This window comes from Microtus ochrogaster, chromosome 7, assembly GCF_000317375.1.
Source record: "Microtus ochrogaster isolate Prairie Vole_2 chromosome 7, MicOch1.0, whole genome shotgun sequence".
Taxonomy (NCBI): domain Eukaryota; kingdom Metazoa; phylum Chordata; class Mammalia; order Rodentia; family Cricetidae; genus Microtus; species Microtus ochrogaster.
This window is the reverse complement of record NC_022014.1, coordinates 7,836,274-7,859,616: the sequence shown is the minus strand read 5'-3', so window position 1 is coordinate 7,859,616 and position 23,343 is coordinate 7,836,274. Positions and strand designations below refer to the sequence as shown.

The window sequence follows — 23,343 nt, the reverse complement described above, 5'->3', positions numbered from 1 at the left end:
AGAGAGAGAGAGAGAGAGAGAGAGAGAGAGAGAGAGAGAGAGAAACACTTTCCATTCCATTGACAAATGGAAACCTGTCATTCATACTGTTCCTTGTTATGATTCTCCCCTTCACCATATGTCTGAGAATTACTTCAATATCAGTGTAGCCTAGCGACCTTATTCTGCTTATAGCTGCAAATACACATCTTTTCTTGCTTCAATGGTCTCTACTTGGTGGGCAGAACCACGTAAGCAGCCACTAGCCCTATGACACATACATCTCTGTGCTCATGGCTGGATCAATCTCTAAGGAAACTTTCTACTCCTGCAAAAGATGTACACATTCATAATTGCAACAGATATTGCTGGCTTTTATGAATTTAACCTTCTATCGTGTTATAGAAAATGATGTGTTTAACAGCTCCCAGGGTCTAATGCTCAAGCATTCTAACACAAAGAAGCGAGCAGGGGAGATAAAGGGCTCCCCTTGTCCATCACCCTACACCACACACCCAAAAACTTCTTCAGAGACACTAAACGCTCATCAGGTGCTTACTGGATAAACAAGTACACAATGAAAGAAAAGTTGGTCTCAATCTATCGCAATATCTAAAAGTCATATATGTTTCCATGTTCAGCTGTGAAGATCTTCAGAGACTTTGCCAAATCAGATTTACATATACAAAGACGCTCTTCCCTGTCAATGTAGAGGGCACTTTGCATGTGTGGACACCTTCAGTACGGCTTGGGTGTTAACCCAAAACCTCTGACTTCAGAGCCCAGGCTTTCAATTACCCAAAGTTGTTATGAGTCATCAGAGATTAAATTATACCGGGCACACCTCTGGTTAAGTGCACCTTTACTACATTCTAACTGGTCCCCCATGCATCTTCTTTCTCTCCAGGATCACAGCAATGACTCAGCACCTCCTATAAGCTCATTCCTCCACCACTCTCCCACAATCCTTAGTCACTGCCACCCTCATTTCATACTTTCTAGGTCAACTGTAACTTCTGAAGGACAGTGCACAGCCATGAAGAGATGAGGAGAACTTGATGTTTCCTGTGCTGGAGAGATTTTCACCCCTTTATAGCCACATAGACATGTCCTAGCCTTTACCTATAGAAAATGATGTGATAATTATTAAGTAATTTTGTTGATACTCTCTAGGCACAGAAAGACAAGGAGGAAAACCTGGTCTTAGTTCTTTTACAGACAGTTCCAGAAAGGGAAACTAACATCTAGGGGCGGGACAACAGATCTGCAGTGGTGATGTTAGGAAAGGTGAAAGAAGAGGATTTGGAATCTAGAGTGGCAGTGGTCAGGAAAAGGTGGGAGCGGTGGAGATCTTCAGGGTCCCAATATTATCGAAGGTTGTGAGGATGTGCAAGACACTTCACCGCCAGCTGCTTGTTGTCATCATGTCTCAATAATGCTGTCTGGAAACATATTCTGACCCTTCCAGGTGGGCTGCATTTCCATAGCAACACAGCTTTTAAGTTGTAAAGAAGAGTTGAACAGAGCAAATAGGTCAAAATATTCTAGAACTTTCTCTCTGCCATTAAAACCAGAAAGTTGTGTAATTAGAAACACTAAAAAGTGCAGTTTTGGAGAAAAGTATGACTCATGAAGACAAAGACTAGCATGGAAGATTGCTGTCCTTGCATATACTGCGCACCAAGCTTCCTGGAGAAGAACCATGCATTCTCGTCCTCAGACCAAATGGGTGTAGCTAAGACATTCAAGGTCTGGGCTGGATGGCACTCATTCACCCTAGTTCTGGTGACTTGCCATACAATTCCTAGAAAAAGGAGACTAGCTAATAGGCAGGCATAGGCATCTAATCTAATTTGAACCAGTGATATGCAGTCCTGGGACTTTTGCTTCAACTCCAAAGCTACTGGCATAAGAGCTGTCTGATTCTGACATGCCTAGTGAGAAGAATGTAAGTCTGGAGTCATCTGTGCCCCAAGACTATAGCATTAAAGACACCAATGAGAGATACTTTCAGATGTGCGGGGCTTCGAGGATTGGATCCATCTCTGCAGCAAATTCCTCTTCCTCCTTCTCATTCTGCTCATCAGTGAACTATCTTCTGTGGGGGTGTTTTCCTCAATCCTCTTTGTTTTGGGGCTTTCCCCCATAGGGGCTGTGGAGAAGGCTAAGAAGGGAAAGGGTTGGTCACACAAGCATGAGGACATGCCTTTAATAACAAAAAACTGGCATGTTATCACAGGATCACAATACCTGTGTAAGGAAGTGTGTAAGGTGAATGATAATAGGTCAGTAGCTATCCAGACTTGCCTAATCAGTGAGTTCCAGGTACAAGTAGAGACCTCGTCTCAAACCAAGATGGAGGGCGACTGATGGATGTACACTGTTGGCTTCCTCATGCACGTGTACATTCAGGCACTTTCACACATGTCCTCACATCTATGAACGTTTACCTACATACACACACGCACACTCATAGTCACATCCACAACACACAGATCAAGTGGTTGAAGGAAGTGAAGATTAAGCTTCCTGGGTTGATAGGCCGTATTCCTATTGGTCATGAGCTTGTATAACATACCAAAACTACTTGCCTTTCTGATGTCCTTAGTCAGACAACTATGTTACATTAGCCTCAATAATTTAGCAGCAAGTATTCACTTGACTACAGAGGCCCAGCATGTCCACCCACTTTTATAATGTCTATTTCTACAGTCACTGGTACACCACTGTTTTTGAGTCCAGGATCATGACATGGAATTTTATTTTTCTAAATCCCATGTCTTTCCTCAAGAACTGAGATAAATTTTCCTTCACTTTAGGAGAAAAGCAGTCTATTTTGATTTAATAGTCACCATCACCTGATGTAGGGATTCAGAGCACAGTCTGGGTTAATCTCGAAGACTTTTAGTCTGCATTGTCTCTTCCTATAAACAGCTTCACGCTTCAACAGCACAGCTTACATTGTGCCCTCCATTGTGTTGGAAGGTAGGTGCCAGAGGCAAGGAGAATTTGAAATCTTCGGCGCCTCAAACATTCTTACTAGCCACTATCTCCCATACACGAATGTTACTGTTGTCAAAACTTAATCTTGGCCACACTTTTTATATAGTCATGGTTAGACAACTTCTAAAATATTAGGTTCTCCTCAACTTATGCTGGGGTTATAGTCTGATAAACTAATCATAAGATGAAAACATGAACGAAAAAAACCACCTAGCATAACAAACATGAAAGTTAGTCTTGCCTAACTGAAATGTATTCAGAGCATTGCCATTGAGCCACATCTGGGCAAAAATAATCTGAGGCAAAACCTATTCCATGATTATTTAATGTGAGTTATTGACTATCAGTAGCCCCAAACAACAGGACTCCATGGAGGACCTATGTTTACCCCCATGATTTCAGAGGTGACTGGGGGTCACTAGTCATAAGAGAGGACATGTTCGGTATTGATAGCCTAGGGAAAGATAAGAACTCAGCACTTGAAATGTCGTGTCCATAGAAAACACATCACTTAACACCATTACAAAATGAAATGAGTAGCAGTTAGAACAAATAAATGGTAGGCAGTCTGTAGCATCCTGTATTTGCAAGGGTTGATTCAAAATTGCTTTATTTATCCAGTGGTTTAGGTTTTCCATGTGCAAAACACAAAAGGAAATTAACTTTCATTTTAACTATCAATGCTAGTAGTAAAACAGGGCAGTGTTGGAGATGTTGTTCCTGTTTTAAAGATGTATTACTCGTGTGTATGTGTGTGTGCCACCTGTATTTGTGAACCCATAGGGGGGTTCAGCTTTCCTAGGGCTGGGGGTCTAACCAGTGAGCTGCCCAGAACTGAACTTGGGAAATTGGGAAGCTGGGTCCTCTGCAGGAGAAACAAACGTTCTTATCTGCTGAGTCATCTCTTCTGCCTCCTTCCCCTCTTTTACAACTAAATAAAATTCTTGTTGGAGAATGGCCAGATTTCAATTTTCAGATTACTATTTTCTTTGCATCCGACCTCCTACCAAGCATTTTCAAAACCCAATCCAGTTACGGAATGTTTCTTCCAAGCACAGATAGGTCTGTGAAAGCTTTCACAGGTAATGAATGCAATTATTTTATTCTTTGCAAAATTGACCTAGAGAACAGTTGGGAGGTTTCATACGCGCATGTGAGCTCTGGCAGTGAAGGAGGGCCTTTCAAACACTGTCTTTGGTCAGTGATATTTTCTCATGGCTCACCTTTAAAGGTACTTTAGGGCACAGATCTAGGGATTTCTGAAATGTCGTTTGGCATCTTAGACGTTGGGATAGATAATCTTGGCTGCACTTGAAGGATTTATAACCATACAAACCAATTTCTGGCCACGTCTGGGAAGGTTTTCCTAACTGTGTTAACTGAGGTAAGAAGACCCAACCAAAACATGAGGGCTGTCTTTCCAGAGGCTGGACTTCCACTCTGAATGAAACTGGAACAATAAGCTGGGCACCAGCTCTTATCTCTCTCTGAAATCTGATTGTGGCTATGGGTGACCCATCTCAAGCTCCTGCCTTTATGCCTTCCCCACCGTGATGGATTACATCTCCCGGAACAGTGAGCCAAGATCAATCCTTCCTTTTTAAAACTGATTTTGTCAGGTGGTTTGGAAGTTCAATGAGACAAGCTATTAATGCAGATACATTTCTGCACAAATTTCAGTGCCTCTGTGCTTGCTGATTATATCCTGTGTGACACACAATGACTTTTATTATTTTATATTAATTATTATCTAAGCAATACACATATACAATGGAAAATTTAAGAGCAGTGTTGGGCAAAAAATCATCCATATTACCAGCTATGAACACTTGAGCATGAGGGTAAGGGGTGGTCTGTGCAGCTGCTCCTTTATGCATGTGTAAGTACTTAGGTTCATGTTCATATATTTATAAATATACTTATTTATGTGTGGAATTAAATAGTTACAAAGCCCTAGCTCTGAAGACTGACTTGTAGGATTTAAATAATACAATCGTACATATCTCTGTTACTCAATAGCTCAGCAGTTTGGAAGCTCTGTAGACTCTAGTAACATCACATTCACAATAGACATAACAATAACCACTTTCTCAGAAGGTTACAGGGTCTTAACTATATACCATGTGTTCTGGATAGCAGTAGGTGTCAGCCATTCACAGCCCAAGAATCATATGAGAGGAGAACAGCTTAGATCAGACCAGCCTGTGGGCATATCTGTGGGTGGCTGTTGTCATTGTTAATAGATATAAGAGAGCCTAGTCCATTGTGGGTGGCACTATCCCTAGGCAGGTCATCCTGAACTATATAGGAATGCTAGTGGAGTATAACTTGCCCTGGGAGCCATATGGCAAGCCTTCTGTTCCATGGTTCCAGCTATACTTCCTTGGTTCTGAAGTTGGTTAGGTTATGAGGACTAGCAAGCCCCTGCCTGATTTCTCTTACTGACAGGCTGTAGTCTGAAAGGGTAAACTAAAAAGAATTGCTTTATCCCTAACTCACTTTTGGTTAGAATATTTGTCACAGCCACAAAAGTGTAGCCAGAACACTATGTGGGCTGTGAGCAACCATGTGATGCAGGTTAGACATCATTCTTTGTAATGTGATTTAATGGCAATGCAACCCAGTCTCCTTCTTGCTATCTGTTATCTGTCAATTCATTAGTTTGTTGTGAAATTTTTTTTTCCGTACCAATCATATACATCCTGTATTTCTCACTGGATTGTCCTCCTTGCTGGAGAAAAGGTCACATGGAAAAGAGCCACACCCACCTCATTTATTCTGAGTATCAGGCTAAGAGCCTAATCCTGAATAAGCAAATCTATAAATGGTTATTCTCTGCCAAAATAACTGGAGGATGGGCAGGCACATCACAAGCTCAAGACAGAAAGCATCACAAAAATCAAAGTGGACATAGACACAGGAGAATGAGGTCACTGGTTCCTTTCTTCCTCTTGAAAAAAAAAATCCCACCCTGAAAAGAAGGCTACAAAGTCTTGCATGGCGTAAGATTCACTCTGATCTGGGGTGGCCTTGCAAAGCACCTGCATGCATCAGAAGCAGACATTTTCAGGATTTCTTTAGGCACAGATGGAATTAAAGAGTAAAAGACAGCAAATATAAATGGTGAATAGGTAGGTGGACAGGAAGACAGACAGGCAGATGAATAGAAAAACAGTGGACCGAAGGCTGTGTCTGCACATGAACACATGTGCTTGTGTCTATACATACAGACAAAGCTAGTCTCAACCTTATAATGTATTAGTATTTATTTTATTTATGTGTATTTAGGCGTTTGCACGTACTCACATGCCTATAAGACTAGAAGAAGACAAAGGATTTCCTGCAGTATTTGAAGGGTCACTGTGAACCATCCAGCATGAGTGTTAGGAATTGAACTTGGGTTCTCTGCAAGAGCAGAACTGCTCTCAGCCATCACTCCAGCCCCTTGACCCTACGCTTCCATGCTCAGTGAGACGATTTCGTTACTTGAATACTTTCAATACATTTGCTTCAATCAGTGGAAGTGCCTACATTTTTTTGTTTGTTTGAAAAATTCTTTTTTGAAATTAGACTGTGTTTTCTAATCTCAAAAATATTGTTTGTTGGATGATTTTCATTTCTTTGTAAAATGACAAGTGATACTTCATTTTTTTTGCAAAAGGTTAATGTTATGTCTCCAAACTTTATAAATTATACTTGTTCCATAAAAATAAACTGTCGTCTGCTGGTGTGCAAGATTAGCGAAAAATGTTCACACTGTCGAAAATAGATGGATTCTGCATTTCAAGGTGACAAGTGCAATGTCAGACCCAATCAATCGATCACGGCATAATTATTATTGCAAATGATCCTTATCCATGCTGCAAACCTTAAGGGGAATTTAATGAAGCAGCAAGCACATCAATAATAGGATCCACTTTGGTCTCTATTAAGTCTCATGATTCATAAATATCCTGGCATGCTTGGCTTTCTTTAAGTCCCCCAAAGATATCTTAAAGATGTGGCCCCAGAAAGCAGCAACTCAACTCTTCACCAAAGACAATCCTATGACCTCAGAATATTTCCACTCCCTCCCCTATTTCCACAGAGGCTAGTGGAACCCCATAATGGAAGGGTACAGAGAAGAGATTTCCTGTGCAGGGCTAAAGACAGTTTGGTGTTTCCCCTTTTCTTTTCTAATTTGAAGTTTTAACAGAGAAAAGAACCCCAAGGATAACAGTGAAATTATGGTAAGATAGATGTGTTTCTTTTTAAACACTTAGTCTCTCTCTCTCTCTCTCTCTCTCTCTCTCTCTCTCTCTCTCTCTCTCTCTCTGTGTGTGTGTGTGTGTGTGTGTGTGTCTGTGTGTGTGTGTGCGCAGAAATACATGCGGAGGTCAGAAGACACCTTTTTGGAATAGATTCTCTTCCATGTGAGTTCCAGGGATTAAACTCAGGTCATCAGGTATGGAGAAACACATCATTGTCTTGCTGGTCCTATGTGCTCCTTTGAGAAGAAGGAAAATGTATAGTGCTCAGAGCCTTTTCTGATGATGTCTTTATCTACGCATGCTCAGCCCAGTCTGAATGTCACAATCAGCACCTCACAGGCACTTCATGTGAATGGTACCTCTGTGGCTGGATGGATGTAGCCACGGGTTACAGGGTAAGGCTGGCTGGGGACTATGGTCGTGGCTATCGATCTAGTACTTTCTATTTTCCACACTTTGTGTGCTTTGCCAATTGTGCAATCTTTGGGTGTGAGGTGCAGCTAAAAGCCAGAGACTAACAGTTTACCGACACACCCTGAGTTCACTGACTATGGAAAATCTACCAGAATTCAATACCTAGAGGAACAGGGATACAGGACAGGCTTACAGGCAGAACCTGTAACAAACAAACACCTTTTAAAAAGTGCCAGGCTTTGACTGGCTATGCTCTATGGCTTAAAGACCCCCAGCACATGTCTTCTAACAGCTTCATTGCAGTCTTTCCTAATGGGCATTCTGTGATCTCTGTGAAGAGAACTACTTTCAGACAGGACCAGTATCCTCTCGGCAGTGGAGTTTGGCTGTATAAACGTATGTCCACCAGCTCTCCCTCTGAGCATCTTCTTCTAAAGCGCTTTACTCTTGTTCACCCATGCACATCTACATTAAGCAGTTACTTTTGCCAAGGCTCTGGAATGGACAGGAAAGAATTCTGGCCATCTCATAGTATTTATTTCTCTGAATTCTCTTTTCTGCTCAATGCTGAACAGTCTCTAAGTGCAAGAGGGCATTAAACATTCTCCAAGAGAGAACAGAACTATCCAAAGCCCTGTATGCAGTTACTATTCAGTAATTTTATGAAAAAACAACTAGTGTTGTGTATCTCTATGCATGTGATGCCATTGAAGATATTCCAAAATTGGTATGTAATAATTAGCAAAGGTAAGAATAGAGGGAGGTAGCCGCTAGCACAGGAGGACAAATTACCCAATACAGATGGTAGTCAGGCCAATGGATGTCTGCATCCATGGCAGTCCCTGAATCCTGAATGTTCATCTGAAGGCATCCTTTGAATCTCCAAACTACAGCAGTAACCTGAAATTATTGGCTGGGTTTTAGTTCTCTCTCTCTCTCTCTCTCTCTCTCTCTCTCTCTCTCTCTCTCTCTCTCTCTGTATGTATATGTGTGTGTGTAGTATGTGAGCACAAGTATCTATGAAGACCAGAAAGGAGTATTGGTCTCCTGGAACAAGAGGGACAGGCAATTGTGACCCACCCAAAGTGGGTCCTCTCTAAAAACATCTAGTTCCATTAACCACTGAACCATCCTGACTTATGCCCTATTAGGCAGCCTGGCAGCAGTCTGCCATCTTTCCTTTTCTCTCCTTGTCTCAGTAAAATACCTTAGACTTGTAAATTAACTTGTAAAAACATTTAGTACTTTGGAATCCCACTCAAAAACCTGTGAGCAAGTATTCTAGAACCTAGAAAACACTCAGCAAATCACCCTACTTACAATCTCTCTCAGTTCAACAAAGCATACTGTTTCAGTTTGCATTCATTTAAGACTGGAAAGATGCCCAAAATACTCTGGCCTTTGGTATATTCCCTTCTGAGCTGGCTGCTTTCTCTTGTTTGCCCACACTGTATATTTTAAAGTTGTTTTTCTCTCATCAACAACTCTAATATCTAATAGTAGATAAATTGGCAAATGCATCATGGTATATCTGGATATTAAAATTGACACAAAATTTACAAACTATGTCAAAATGAGTACATTAGGAAAGCTTTATGCAACAATTTCTATATGGATATACAAGAGGACTCCTATGTTTTCAGAGAAAATTATATACAAGGATGTAAATATTGAAAATATTTTTAAACTTGCATAAAATAATAGTAGTATCAGAAGCAGAAGCTACTAGTGTGAGAACATTATTGCTATTAGTTTTCTGTTTTTAAAAATGACATCCAGGTATTGGTTTGACTCCAGCAAGAAGGTCACCATTTCTTTTTTGAGGGCGCGAAATATCCATCATATTTTCTTTACAAATTTTTATACACTTATTTTGTATTGTGTGTACAGTATGTGTGTGAGTGCGTACAGTACTCCTGACAACCTGAGCAAATCACTTCTTTCTTTCTACAGTACAGGTCCTAGATCCTGGTGACTCAGTTGCCCTTATCACTGGGTTAACTCCCCAGCCTGCTCATGACATTTTCTGCTACTCATTTTTCAGGTCCCTGAATTCCTCCATCCTCCCTCAGTATCAATTCCTTTAGAATCTAAACATTAGGATTTCCTGTATCACAGATGCTTTCCATCTTTCTTCCTTCAGTCGTTCTGGTTTGCTTTTTCCTATCTTCCACCTATGATTTGTAAGAGGAGAAAAGAAAAGTACAAAATCGCCCTTCTTCAGTACTCAGTAGGTGCCGAGCTGGGGACTATGGGCAGCTGCACCCTGCTCACTCTTCTTCAGGCGCTGTGCTTGCTTAAAGGCAGAGATAAGCAAAACCCCCAGAAGCACATGCCAAGGGCCTAGTACAGAGTATGTTGGTACCCGTGACTGGCCATGTACTAAACCCCTGCATTTGAACTACTTAACCTCTGCTAGAAAGAGGAGCAGCTGTTCCCTTCCTCATCTTACACCCACAGACATGCTCAGGCTACATAAATTCATATCACTAGGATAATGACACTGATGGCGAGAACTAACCTTTATCAAACAACTACCCACCTTCTATGATATGGAGTAGCATTCTTGCAATTCATCAGTTGATCTTCAGTCCAACCTAGTTAAGTTTGCGATGAAAACTGCTTAGATATGGTACCATCTAGGCACTGACTAACTAAAAGGAGTCAGTGAGAAGTTAGAATGTCTTCTGATGACCAGTACATGTATGGATGGAGAAAATACACACACACATACACTCAACAGAGCTTTACTGGGCCATAACAAGAATAAAATTGGGGCTAATGAGATGGCTCAGTGGGCAAAGCACTTGTTGCACAAACCAGGATGACTTGAGCTTGATTTTCTGAATCCACATAAAACTGAAAGGAGAGAACTCAAAAGTTCTCTGATCTCCACATGCAAATAAATATTTTTAATAGACGGAAACAAGCTGGGAGGTGGTGGTGCACACCTCTAATCCCAGCACTCAGTAGGCAGAGGCAAGCGGATCTCTGTGAGTTCCAGGCTAGCCTGGTCTACAAAGCAATTTCCAGGACATCCAGAACTACACAGAGAAGCCCTGTCTCAAAAAGCAAACAATAACAACAACAAAAGAAAACAAACAACCAAAAGACCGAAACTAGGTATTCTGCAGGAAAATGGATAGGCTTTAAGATGTTCATGTTAGGTGAAGTAAACCTTCTGCAGGACAGCAAATGACACTGTTTATTCCACATATGGAGCATAGACAGACAGGAGGAGAAAGGAGACTCGCGAGGGGGGAGATGACAATCGAGAGTGAGGGAGTAAAGGGAGCAAATGGGGTCAAAAGACACAACATGTTTCCAAAAATGTGGCATTTTGAAACCCACCACTCCATACAAATGCACACCGATGCATATTTTCACAGGGACACTTGTGGCTGCTATAACCAGCTATGCCAATGAAGGTCCAGTCTTAGAGACGGGGGCAAGGCAGGATCACAGTATCACCAAGGCTTCACTTTGTAGTATTTTAGCTATCTGTGAACAATCACTAAAAACAGTAAACAGAAAACTCCAGAACAGATGATCCATATACTTGATGGATTATTTTGAGACAGTGTCCCGTGTAGCTCAGGCTTGTCTTGAAAACAATATACAACTGAGGATGACCTTGAGTTTCTGATCTTCCTGTATCTGGGGATTAGATGTAGGACCTTATGCATATTAGGCAACTGAGTTACATACTCATATGTTTTAAATGATCTTTCTAACTTTATTTTATTATATTGCTATTGTTCTATTTATTATCATTCTATTCAGTAACCTCTTAGCTATTATATATTTATATATGATTATGAATACCAGTATACAGGACAAAAACATATATCTAAAGTCTAATGTGATCTGGTGTTTCAGGCATCTATTATGGGCCTTAGAATGTATCCTCTGAAGGCAAGAGGAAGATATTGTACATTCAAAGAACAGGAGATATTGATTACAATACAACATTGCTGTGATTTTAACTATTTTAATGTATACTAAGGTCTCAAAAGAAGCCTGCACATGATAAATGATTGTATATGTTTCAGAGAACCTTGCTTCTATGTGTGTATTTATGGAGAGAGAGAGAGAGAGAGAGAGAGAGAGAGAGAGAGAGAGAGAGAGAGAGGAATCACTCTTTACACAGGAAAGTGTGACAAGAAATGAACAGTATACCATTTTCCCCTTTGCATTAGTTGAATCCAGTGAGGGAAGCTGAGAAGCAATAATGCATGTGAGAGAGAGAGAGAGAGAGAGAGAGAGAGAGAGAGAGAGAGAGCTCATATTACTCTCAGCCCTCCATTAACTAATTGTGTTCCTGTTCTCATTTGTAGCCTTGGCCTCTTTGATTAGCCTTTTAATTTAGCACATTAACAACACTGTCTTCCCTTGGCTATTCCATCACTGAGCTCATTGATGTCAAATGCCCTTGAAGACACTTGAAATTTCCAGCCACGTTTGCTATTATGAAACTGCTTTGTTTTCCTGAACTTCAACCTTAAGTGCTTCACAACTGAACAAAGCAAGGCCAGGAGTGAGCTGCTGCCATTATTCAGAGGTCCCATTCATGTCCCCCAAACTGAGAGAGATCTGTTGTCCTTTTTTACCTCATCTTTCTTCCCTTCTCATTGGAGATCTGGGATGAACAAGTACCAAACTGGTGCTGACTCAGCACATGTGAAGGGCTGAGGAAAATGCTTCCCATACTGAGTTTAGAACATAAGACAGCCAAGTCAAGCTAGGTGGACTTTGGCTATTTGGAATGTACATAGAGGTTCTTAAAGTCCTAATGGGGAAGATGCCTGTTCAGTTCTCCACCACCATTACAATAAGAGGAGGGGCTGTGGAGATAGCTTAGTAAGTAAAGTAAGAACAAGAAACTGGACTTCTATTCCCAGCATTATATAGAAGGCAAGAGTAACAACATATGCAAATCAAGATTCAGATGAATAAGCATTATATAATGAGTGTATGCAAGCTTCAAAAAGCAAAATATGAGCTGGAGTGATACCTCAGTGAATAAAGTATTTGCTTTTCAAGTATGAGGACCTGAATTCAATGCCCCAGAAACCAAAAGCTGGACATAGTGTTCCATGCTTATAATCCAACATCCGGGAAGTCAGAGACTGGAAGATATTTGTGACTTGCTAGCTAGCCAGACTGGCCTAACAGGCAAACTTCAGGTTCTACTGGGAGACACTGCTCAAAAATCAAACTGCCAGGTTTCTGAGGAATGACATCAAAAATTGACCTTTGGCCTGCACATTCATGTGCACATGTACAAACAGACACCCAACTGCATGATAGAATGAAAGAATAGATGGATGGATGGGTGGATGAAAGAATGGGTGGATGGATGGATGGATGGATGGATGGATGGATGGATGGATAAATGGATGGATGGATAAATGGATGGATGGATAAATGGATGGGTGGATGGATGGATGGATGGATGGATGGATGGATGGATGGATAAATGGATGGATGGATGGATGGATGGATCGATGGATCGATCGATCGATTGACAATCAAGGAAAGGAAAATCTCTCTCACCACTTCCCAACCTAGGTTCTTGCCTTGCTCTTATTCCAGAATGCTGTGTGAGAAGTAAAACTCTCGGACATGAAGAAGACACAGTGGGTCCCTAGCCATCGCAGTTGCTCACTCTTCTGCCATAGCAGAACTTTCTTTTAGTGCACACTCCCTTTCTCATAGGGCTATGACCAACCTAGCCCACTGGTCCTTCTTGCCCACCAACATCCTCCTTACCAAATCTCCCAACACATTTCCACCTCACCACAGCTTCCTTACCCTCAGGCCCTAACTAAGAGGAGATCTCTTCAAAAAAAATATGCCTGGATTCAGTGTTACTAAAACCTCCCCAGTTGATGTAAACCCAAACACCTGCTTTATTTTGGGTTAAGTCTCATCGCAAGCCGTAGCTGCAATGTTTATTTCTTTGTCTGGGTGGTGTGCACTGTTCTCTCCTGCTTGTCCATCACTTCTCTGGAGAAATCACCCCTTCCTCAACTTCCTCAAACTTTAGGGTCATATCTGTTCTCAGCTTTCCCAACAGTGAGTTCTTAACTCGAGACTGGATGTTAAGTCTTAGCTCCTGGCTCAAGGGTACAGAAACCCCCAGCTCAAGAGCACAAGAACAGACAGATCTTGGTTGAAAGAGATCAGTCTTGATCTGTGGAAAGTCATAGGAATCACCTTTGGGGGGCAGTAGAGAGAAAACTAAGTCACAGAAACTGACTCAGACTTCAGTGGTGTAGTCTGGTTTGCATCTGTGTTATCTTGAGAATTCTCAGATGAGGGAATCAATATATTTCCCTCTTGAACTCAGCTTATTTCTACAACAATGCCTCTTAGGTGTTATGCTACAAATGATTTATTTACTAGTGCTGTTCGTTCACTTCCATTTTCATCTTGTCTGTGTCATATCTGATTCCTCATCTATGCACAGGTCTAGCAAGATTGGGATCATTTCCTGCTTACTGTGTCTTGAGAACTTAGGATATGTAAGATCTGATACACTGGAAACTGTCAATAAGAATTTTTATCAATTAATAAATTTATAAGCAGAGTTCTACTTGTACAGTTATTCACTAAGATAATCATCATGGAGAGAAACTCTGTGAGCTCGCAAGTGATTACCCCACCTCCAGTGACTAAGAAGTTGTTCCCCTCTGCAAAGATTCTCAGCATGATGCAGAGGCAGAAGGAACAACTAAAGGCAGAGCAGAATACAGCTAAGACTTCTATAAACCGAACTGTGTTTACATTCTGACATGAGTTCTATCAGAACCTTTAACCCAGAAATCAACATTGTCTCTAAGATACAAGCAGACTTGCGTATGAGAGACTTGTAGATTATGTTTTCAGGGTGATACTCCAGGGTTGATTCAGATGGCTCTGTCCGTGAACCCCTTGCTACAAAGAACGACCATCTCATGCATGTGATGTATGCTTACAATCTCAAGGCTGGGATGGCAGAGGCAAGCAGGTCACTAGGGGTCAATGACCTGCCAGCCTAGCCTAATTAGAAAGTCTCAGGTCAATGAGAGATCCTGCCAAATAATAAAAGGTATTATTCTTCTAAAGAATAACATCTGAAGATGACTTTCGGCCTCTACACACACCTATACATAAGTCCACCCACTTACATATGCAGAAAATATTAATTGATAAACTAAGAGAAAAAAGCATTCTACTATAAGCATTTTAAAAAGTAAAAATATCCCTTACTATGTTCAATGATCTACATATTTTATTATAGAGAGTCTCCTTTCTCTCTGCCTTTGTGTATCTCAAAGTATGCATGTACACACACTCATGCACACCTTCATAATCTATTCTTATCTCAATCCACCTCCCATTACTAACTCCCTGGCTACTTAATGCAGTGGTGTAAACAGCATCTTTAGCCACAATGGGAGAATCAGAGAGGTTGGCATCAAGGTAACAAGAGCTGTTAACACAGTACACCAGGGTGAGGATGTGACTTCAGATGTTAAGATGGGTGGCCGCTGAGAGGCAGAACCCAGAGATTTCCAGCTCACTGGAGGTGATACCCAACATCACTAGGAGTAGCATTAAATTCCCCACATCACTTTCACACCATTCCATTCCTATACCTGTCTCTCAACTGAGTTCCTTCTCTCTGAGATAGCTGAGGATAATAAATGGGAAACACGATGTGTGATTCTCTCTCAACTTGTCCTAAAAGCTTCGTGTTTCTTGGTTGTCAAAACAATGCTTTATCGTATCCTTAAATTATCTCCTTGGTATTGAATATCAATTTTTCAATTTGTACTTCTCTGAATGGGGACACAAGTTTGAGCAGAAACTATTTTCTGTATGTCGTTCAAACCAGCATCATTTGATCAAGCATTTGTTTGAAGGCTTGAAGAATTTTTTAAAGGAATGTGAGATACCACTCCAAATGTAAACTAGAAACAGAAGAAATACTTTATAGCAAGCCCATTTTTATTTCTCTCCAAAGAAAACAATACAAAACATAAAAGCACACAAAGTCAGCCATTGTCTGTGTGTAAAAAGTAAAGAGAAAGGATGTTTAATCTTTTAGATTAACATTCCTTAGGTTTTGTCTTAAGATATGACAGATATGTGTATACGTGTTCATGTATAAAGAAAATTTGCCTTGTGCCTAGAGCTCCCGACTTTTTCTAGATGACTTTTTGTCTCCTCTGATGCACAGCTTTCTTTGTGTTTTCTGCCCTACAGAGTTGAACCATGATTTTTTGGAAGAATCTTTAAACACAAGAATTCAATGAGTTCGGTGTCATTATTATATCGGAGAGAAAAATGCATGAGACTTGATGCTACGAGTCACTTTACAGACAAAGAAGAATGTGCGTGTAAACAAAATTTCAGAAAAATACAAAAAAGTACTGATCAATTTACATCAATGGCTCCTGAGTGCTGAAGCGGAAAATAACATATTCCTCCCTCTGCCAGACAGTCTGCAGAGAGGAGAGGCCAGGAATGGTTAAGTCAGGGGAAGACATAAGTCACAAAAGCACTCTCCTTCATTCTCTTTGCGTGTCTAACTCCCTCCCATCAGTCTGCAGGTGAAGAGGATCATGGGGGCTTGGCATTTTCTTCTGCCTGTAAACAATCTGGACTAGTGGCTACTTCTGATCTAAAAATGCTTGGGAAATAGCCTGTTGCAAATGTGTACGAGGCCCTATAGGAAGTGTGGTGTATGCTCCTATGAGATCATCTTTTAGTCTTTATTAGCATATATTAATTATACATAATTGATTGTATAACAGCATGCTTCTACGTGTATAAAAAGTATTTTGATCATATTCGTCCCCATTACTCTCTTTTGTCCCCTTACACAGCTGTTGATTCCTCTCTTCTTTTTCTAGGTACCCTGTAATTTCATCTCTCTCTTTAAAAAAAAATGACTCAATGTGTTTTGGAAATGACAGAAGGATGAACACCTAACCAGTGGCTACACGACTCAAGAAAAATATCTTTTCCTTCCATAGCTACTGTTAACTGTCTATAAATCCTCAGGAAGATAAGGCTTCACGAACCCCACCCCATGAGAGTCTGCTGACCCAACGTTGTGAGGGTCTTGCACAGATAATCGCAGCTGAAGAGAGATCAACACTGCAACTGGCAGCCCTGACAGAGGACAGCACTCAGCAACACTCCACTGTCCCCTCCAGCTCTTACATTTCGGTTCCTCTTTCATGATTCTCCTGAGCCTTAGGGTCAGGAGACAATGTACATGTGTCATTAATGGCTGGTCACTCAACAGTCACTTATTCTCATTAATCTGAGTAGTTATGAATCTCTGCAATTACACTGATGATTCTTTGTTCGAGGGCAAAATAAGAAATGGATGATAGAGGGGTGTGGTGGGGAGTGTTTGGAAGCATCGAAGATACTCGCACCTCCTATGATGTGGAGTATGAGAGGGGAACTGAGCCAAGTGCAGGGTCAAGAGCAGTAAGGCATCCCTCCGTTCTGACCTAGGTCTGTTGTTTCCATTTTCCTTGCCCCTCAACTAAAGACACATAGCACCAAGTGTGAGTGCCAAATGCACTGGCCAGGTCAATAGAAATGTATTTGTGAGTTAGAAGTCAACAGGAGCCATCTGTGTGCTGCTTGGGAGTGTTTTCTATAAGACACAGAAAATAGAAACTCTCAACTTGGCATGAAGGGCTGAAATTGTCTATCTTTGATTAGAGGGTTTATGCCTAGCCTTATTGCATCTTGTTATGCCATGTTTGACTGATATTCCTGGGAGGCCTGCTCTTTTCTGAAGGGAAATGGAGGAGCAGTGGATTTGGGGGAGAAGAGAGGGGAAGCTGAGAAGAGTGGAGGAGGAGAAACCGCCAGGTCCGAATTCACTGAGAGAAGAATAAACTTTCTAAGAAAATTTAAAAATTAAAACAGAAGAAACCTTTTTTTTCCCCAAGAAGGCAAGCTTCCTCTGCTGCTTAGCACAATTTTAAAGAACTCGTAAACCAGCTTACTTGGAAAAAAGATAAGCAGACCACACATTGTCCACCAGTGTAGCAGATTGGGAGTGGGAACTAAAATGGAAGGCAACCTCACAGCGAGTTTTCCAAGATACAGTATCAAGTCCAAAACAAGCCATTGGCTAATTTGTGCACTGCAGTCAACAGATAATCCATATTAACAGTCAAATCTCTTCCCGATTTCAACAACTTTTGAACTACTTCTATAATCTCCCTGTGGCCCAGCAGCAACTTAGAATATACAAGCAGAAACATTTTTTGGTTGAAGACTCAGTTGAGCACATTTTGGGATAGCCACTGCCTGGATCACAGTCTACCCAGGAATGAAGGAAGCTGTTGTAGGAAAAAATATTTAATGTACCTATTTTACATGCTAAAAGCAGGTTAGTTTTGAAACACTGTGGCCACATGTTATGTAACAGAAGTACCTTCTCCGGGTTTCATGTCCTCACTCTTCACGTTTTAACAGAGCAGAAGCTGGCATGCACTCTGCTATTGATATATGCTTTTCATGGGCTAGCATGCTGCCTCTCCAAAGCAGAAACACATAATCAGCCCTGCTGACAGACCGAGCTGCACTTCCTAATCTTTATCTTCAGCGCTGTTTTTTCTCTGAACTGAGGAAATAATGATATATGTACACGATTTGAGAAAACTACCTTCAGGAATACAACCAGTTCTCATATTGAGATAATTTCTATTTGGGGGCTAAAGAATGGCTGTTATTCATTTTTAGCACTTACTAATTTTTTTTAAAGTAGAAAGTATAAAGGAAACTAAGAGAGTGTAAAAAAGATGGGTGCCAAAGGAAAACAGCCTGCGGTGGTTGGCAGGTAGGGTATGAAGGAGGTAAAGAGCCTGGGCATTGCATGAGGGGTTGCAGGGACAGAGAATCAGGCAGATGTGAGGGAGGTAAAGCTATTAAAACACATTTGTTCAAAAACATCACAGTGATATCTCATTCCTTATTTGCTAATCTAAAACAAAAGAAAAAGGACATGTATTGTTTGTTTGAAATAAACAGGAAAAACAAACGTCACACTGAACGCTAGGCAAGCCATATCTCCCTTACAGAAGCCTAAACAGCATGCACAGTGACCAAAGAACAGAGAGCCAGCTCAGTCTACCCTTGCTGTTCACGCATGCTCTGGAATGTGCAATCCACAAAGCACTTTGTCCACCCTCAGTTTATGAACACTTTCTAGAATATACCGAATAGAGCAAGGGAAGCTGTAAGTGCTCAGGAAAGAAGAGGCAGCCTGCAGAGGACAAATCTAGAAACTAAGAAAAGGGTAGAAAGGCAGGGTCGTGCCATGGGTCACTTGGGGATCTTGGGGAACTCATGCACAGCAGGAGGAAGACCTGAAGAGGTGGGTGGCGTGGTTGTGCCAATGGTGACAAATTGAAGGTTCTCAGGGTCTTACATGAAGAACGAAGTCTTATGATCCCTTCCCTGTCAAAATGACTGGACTACAGCTGTCAACACACAGATGCTGCGTCTGATCCCACCGTCTCCCAGTTCTCAGTTCTTTCTACAGTAGCTCTCGAATGTTCTACCTGTTGTCTTGCCCTTTGGTTTAAAGGACAGAGTTATGGGTTTAGAGGCATGTTTCTTAAAAATAAAGTATTTCTAAAAGGGCAAGGATAATAAGCAACAAAAACCTAAAATTAAAAGCAAAAGCAAAACTGTAACTGGGTTTGCTAACACATGCCTTACTAGATGATGTCAGAACAGAAGCCATGCTGGGAGCTACAGTGAGACCCTGTCTCAAAAACGTGTATATATTGGGGATGGCACACTGGCTCAGCCAGTAAAGGTGCTTACAGAAGAGTAGAGCCTGAGGACCTGAATTTCATCTCCAGGAACTGCATGGTAGAAAAAGAAAATTAGCTCCCTCGGGTCTCCACACATGTGTTGTGGCCTGCAAAACTCCTCCACACAAAATAAGTGAGTAAATATAATAACTGTTTTAAGGATCGGAAGAATGGCCTTAGGCATAGAAATGAGATGTGAAAAGAAATAAAGTAGAAATGGTTCTTTTTTTACATAAGGAAGAGAAAAACATTAAGCAGAGACCCATTTCTCTGACAGTCACATTACAGATGTGAGGAACCAAACAGAATCTATGGTGTCTTATCTCCGAATTCCATGATGGATTCTCCTTTTCCACTCTTGGTGCCAGCGCAGGAGGGGCAGCTTATCTCTGTTCCAGAGAAGGCCTCTTGTGGAGGGAAGTAATCAGAGCATAGCTCGGAGCTGCACTGATCCAGAATAGGCACTAGTGTCTATCTAGTCAGCCGTGATAATATACACCTGTCAACTTACAACTTGAGAAGTTGAGGCAGGAGGATGGCCAGTTGGAGGCCAGGATGAGCAACAGAGTGAGGCCCTGTCTTTAAAAACAAACAAAACTGTTTTGGTCTTATTTGTCTTATTTGGTCTTAATCTGTGCTGGGCACCAGCACAGAAGCTGTGGAATTCATTATCCTGGAATCTTGTTGGGAACACCCCTCTAGCCTACCAAATCCAAATATGGGAAGTCAAAACCATCAGGTCATCAGGAGTGGAGCAGCCAACTCAGCTTTCTTTGTCCTGAACACCAGCTTATAGAAATGAAGTACAAAGAGAAAAACGACTAGTGTCTGTCTTTTAAGGAAAGACTTCTAGAATCCTAGGAGTATACATACCAATGGGGCTGAATATTTTCCAGCCCACAGATAGCTCATCGGTCCAGTTTGGGGATGTGTGTTCCTAACTCGCTATCTGAAGAAGCTTTGCCTTTTCTGTCTAAAGTGGTCAGAGAGAGTAGCGCTCCCTACCCTGTTCCCACAGGCCCCAACAGGAAGTTCTTGGCCTTCATGGGACAGTTGTCAATGCAGTGAACACGGGTGGGTAGGTACACTTATAGAGACTGCTTCACCAGTTCCAGAATCAACAAAGGACATGGAGCTGATGTGAAATCTCTTCTAACTATCTCTCCCTAACTCTTCATCTTCATCTCTGTGTCCATGCGAGAAGAGCAGAGTCTCTTTTCACACAGCGATGGAGTGGAGGCTCATTTCCCTAAAGCAAGATGAGCTTTTAAACAGAAATATCAAACATATTTAGAGTATCTGTATTTACAGACTGGAAGGCAAGAGCAGCGACCGCACTTCAAACGGAGAGAGAAAAAGAAAAGAGCAAGAATCCCCTGAAAGCTCCCAGCACTCACGCTGGCCTGCTAATTCACATCTCCTTAAACAGCACACATCCAGCTGTTCCAATTTAAAGAGCCTGCCATTTCCAGAACGCACAGCGAAGATGAAAACAACAACCACAGAATTAAAGATGTAAATAGAAAAGAGAAGTTCGGGGGCAGCCAGGTAGCAATCATTTTTTCAGCTTGATAAATGTACTTAGTGAAAATGTGTGGCACCCAAAAGCAGGGGTCAGACAGAGGAAAACAGGAAGTGAGAGGCATGGCTTTGAGCAGGCCAGAACCAATGACCTCAGCAAAGTCAGCAAGCCTCCCCCTTGCCCCTGTGAGCGGGTCTGAGGCTGTCTGTGGTCTCCCCTGCTTAGCGTTGCAAATGTGCATGGCCATAAGAACCAGCTGACCCAATAAAGAAAATCAGCAAAACACCACCGAGGCACTCAGAGTGAAGGGCTGGCTGGTCACTCCAGAAGCAAGCATGGTCTTCGGGCATCTAAACAAAATTAATTAACCAGAATCCACTCATGAAGAAAACCCCAAGCAGACTCCTTTCCTTAAAAACACAGCTGTTTTATGAATGACTCAAACGGTGATTCCCTGCAATGACTTAGTTTTTAATACTTAAAAAGTCAACATTTGCAAACATTCAAGATTTTCACTGTAGCAACAACAACAAACTGATGCTGTTAATCTTGGATTAATCAGAGGAAGTGGGCGGAAATAGAGGTTAAAACTACCTCTGTTAAGTTTATTGAATTTTTCTCTTTCTGAACACTTGTTAAAAACAGGCATGCTTAAAAAGAGATTTTGTCCTGAAATTTAGACAAACTGATATAAAGGCCTGTTTCAAATGGCCAGAATTGATTATATTCAACTCTGGAAAACTGGGGAGAAAGGGAGTGAAAGTTCCCACCACAGAACACAAGCAAACAAAAGGGGAGGGGCTGAGCAATGCCCAATTCACAGGAGGGGTCAAAGGGCAGAAGTCAAAGGGCAGAAGTGATTAAGAACGGATTCAACAAAGAGGCCTTTCCCTTCCCAGCAAGAAGTTCAAGGCTGTGACGTCAACCAGAAAAGTGGCTGGAAGGCGGGGAAAAAAAAGGTTTTTCTCAGTCTTCTAAACAACAAAACCCAATGATGGCAGCCTTAACATAAAGGGTGCTACTTCTTTTCCATATGTCCGCCTCCTTCCGTCTGCAAAGCTAGGAGTATCTATGTGTCTCTCAAGTGATCCCACAGAGCTCAGCCCTTTTGAAGAGGAAGATTTCACACATGTCCCTTATTGCTCTAGGTAAAATACGATGTATATATTTGTCCTCCCAGAAGTCAGCTGCTTTCCTAAGCCATTCATGCTAGAACACTATTTTTTCCCAATTACTTCACCAGTTAAATATTGTCATCTATAATAACAGGCCAGTACTTTTGTGTGTTTATTTTAACGCCACATCTTAAACAGATAACTCTATATATTTATCAATAAGGCAGAAAAAGTACATCTAAATCTACCTCTGGCCATAGCATTCTCATAGTGTGTACACACACACACACACACACACACACTTAAGGGAAGGAAAACATTCGGTTATCAGCTAAAGCACTCAAAGCCAACATGAGAAATAAGTAGTTATTCACACAGGAAAGTGTACGTATACATAACCAAGACAGAGCCATCATTTTTCAGCACCCTGCTTTGTAATTAAATGAAATTCCACGCAGCTACAAGTGAGAGCAAATTTGCTCCATCCTTAAAAAGGCATTCCTAGATCTGTTCTTTACTCTGAATTCACCACCATCAGTGTCTCAAGAAAAAGGAAAGCAAACCATCCCTCCACTCTCCACACACACACGTACCCGCATGCATGCATGCGGACACACACACACACACACACACACACACATTTTTTTGTTTCCTTTTGCACGTGAAAATAAAATTGTAGCTCAGCGCTAATGAAGCAAGTCTTGCCTAACTCCCACTGGAAAAGCTTGCACATGTACCGTAGCCATGCAAGATTATCCTGCATCGGCATAATCACCTTACACGAAATGCGATTACTCTAGGCTGCAATCTTTATCCCCGAAGTCAATTTATTAATCAGAGAAAGACAGAAAGAATGAGAGAGGGAGAGAGAGAGAGAGAGAGAGAGAGAGAGAGAGAGAGAGAGAGAGAGAGAGACTACCTACCCACAAATACATCATCATCTTGCAAGAGAAATCAAAGGCTCTGTCAGCAACCAGAAGTCTCCTCACTTCACCAAGAGTATCTGGAAGCAAAACTGAAAACCACTCGGTAGAGATTCTTGCCTTTTCCTGCAAGTCCTCAGAGTCCCTCCTATTTCCTTACACCAGGTTTGCTATGCTTGTTTATGAGTTTATCAGGACAGCATTCCTTCAGTGCCAACGTGTGTGGAGTGACTTGCTCCGGGGCTGCTTGCTTCTCTCTCTCTCTCTCTCTCTCTCTCCCTCGCTCTCTCGCTC

General features: G+C 41.5%; 1 protein-coding gene across 10 annotated transcripts in view; it reads right to left on the bottom strand.

Moving 5' to 3' along the window:
• Window positions 1-23,343, bottom strand: part of Rbfox1 (RNA binding fox-1 homolog 1) — a 1,689,477-nt gene that overhangs the window by 555,609 nt on the left and 1,110,525 nt on the right. The window contains exon 1 of one of the 10 annotated variants that reach the window (XM_026780385.1): window positions 23,050-23,124. The exons of the other annotated variants lie outside the window; for them this stretch is intronic. Within the exon in view, the coding sequence (XP_026636186.1) occupies window positions 23,050-23,067 (18 nt within the window). The 5' untranslated portion in view covers window positions 23,068-23,124. Of the gene's footprint in view, window positions 1-23,049; window positions 23,125-23,343 lie in introns of those variants that run through there. 10 annotated transcript variants of the gene reach the window in all.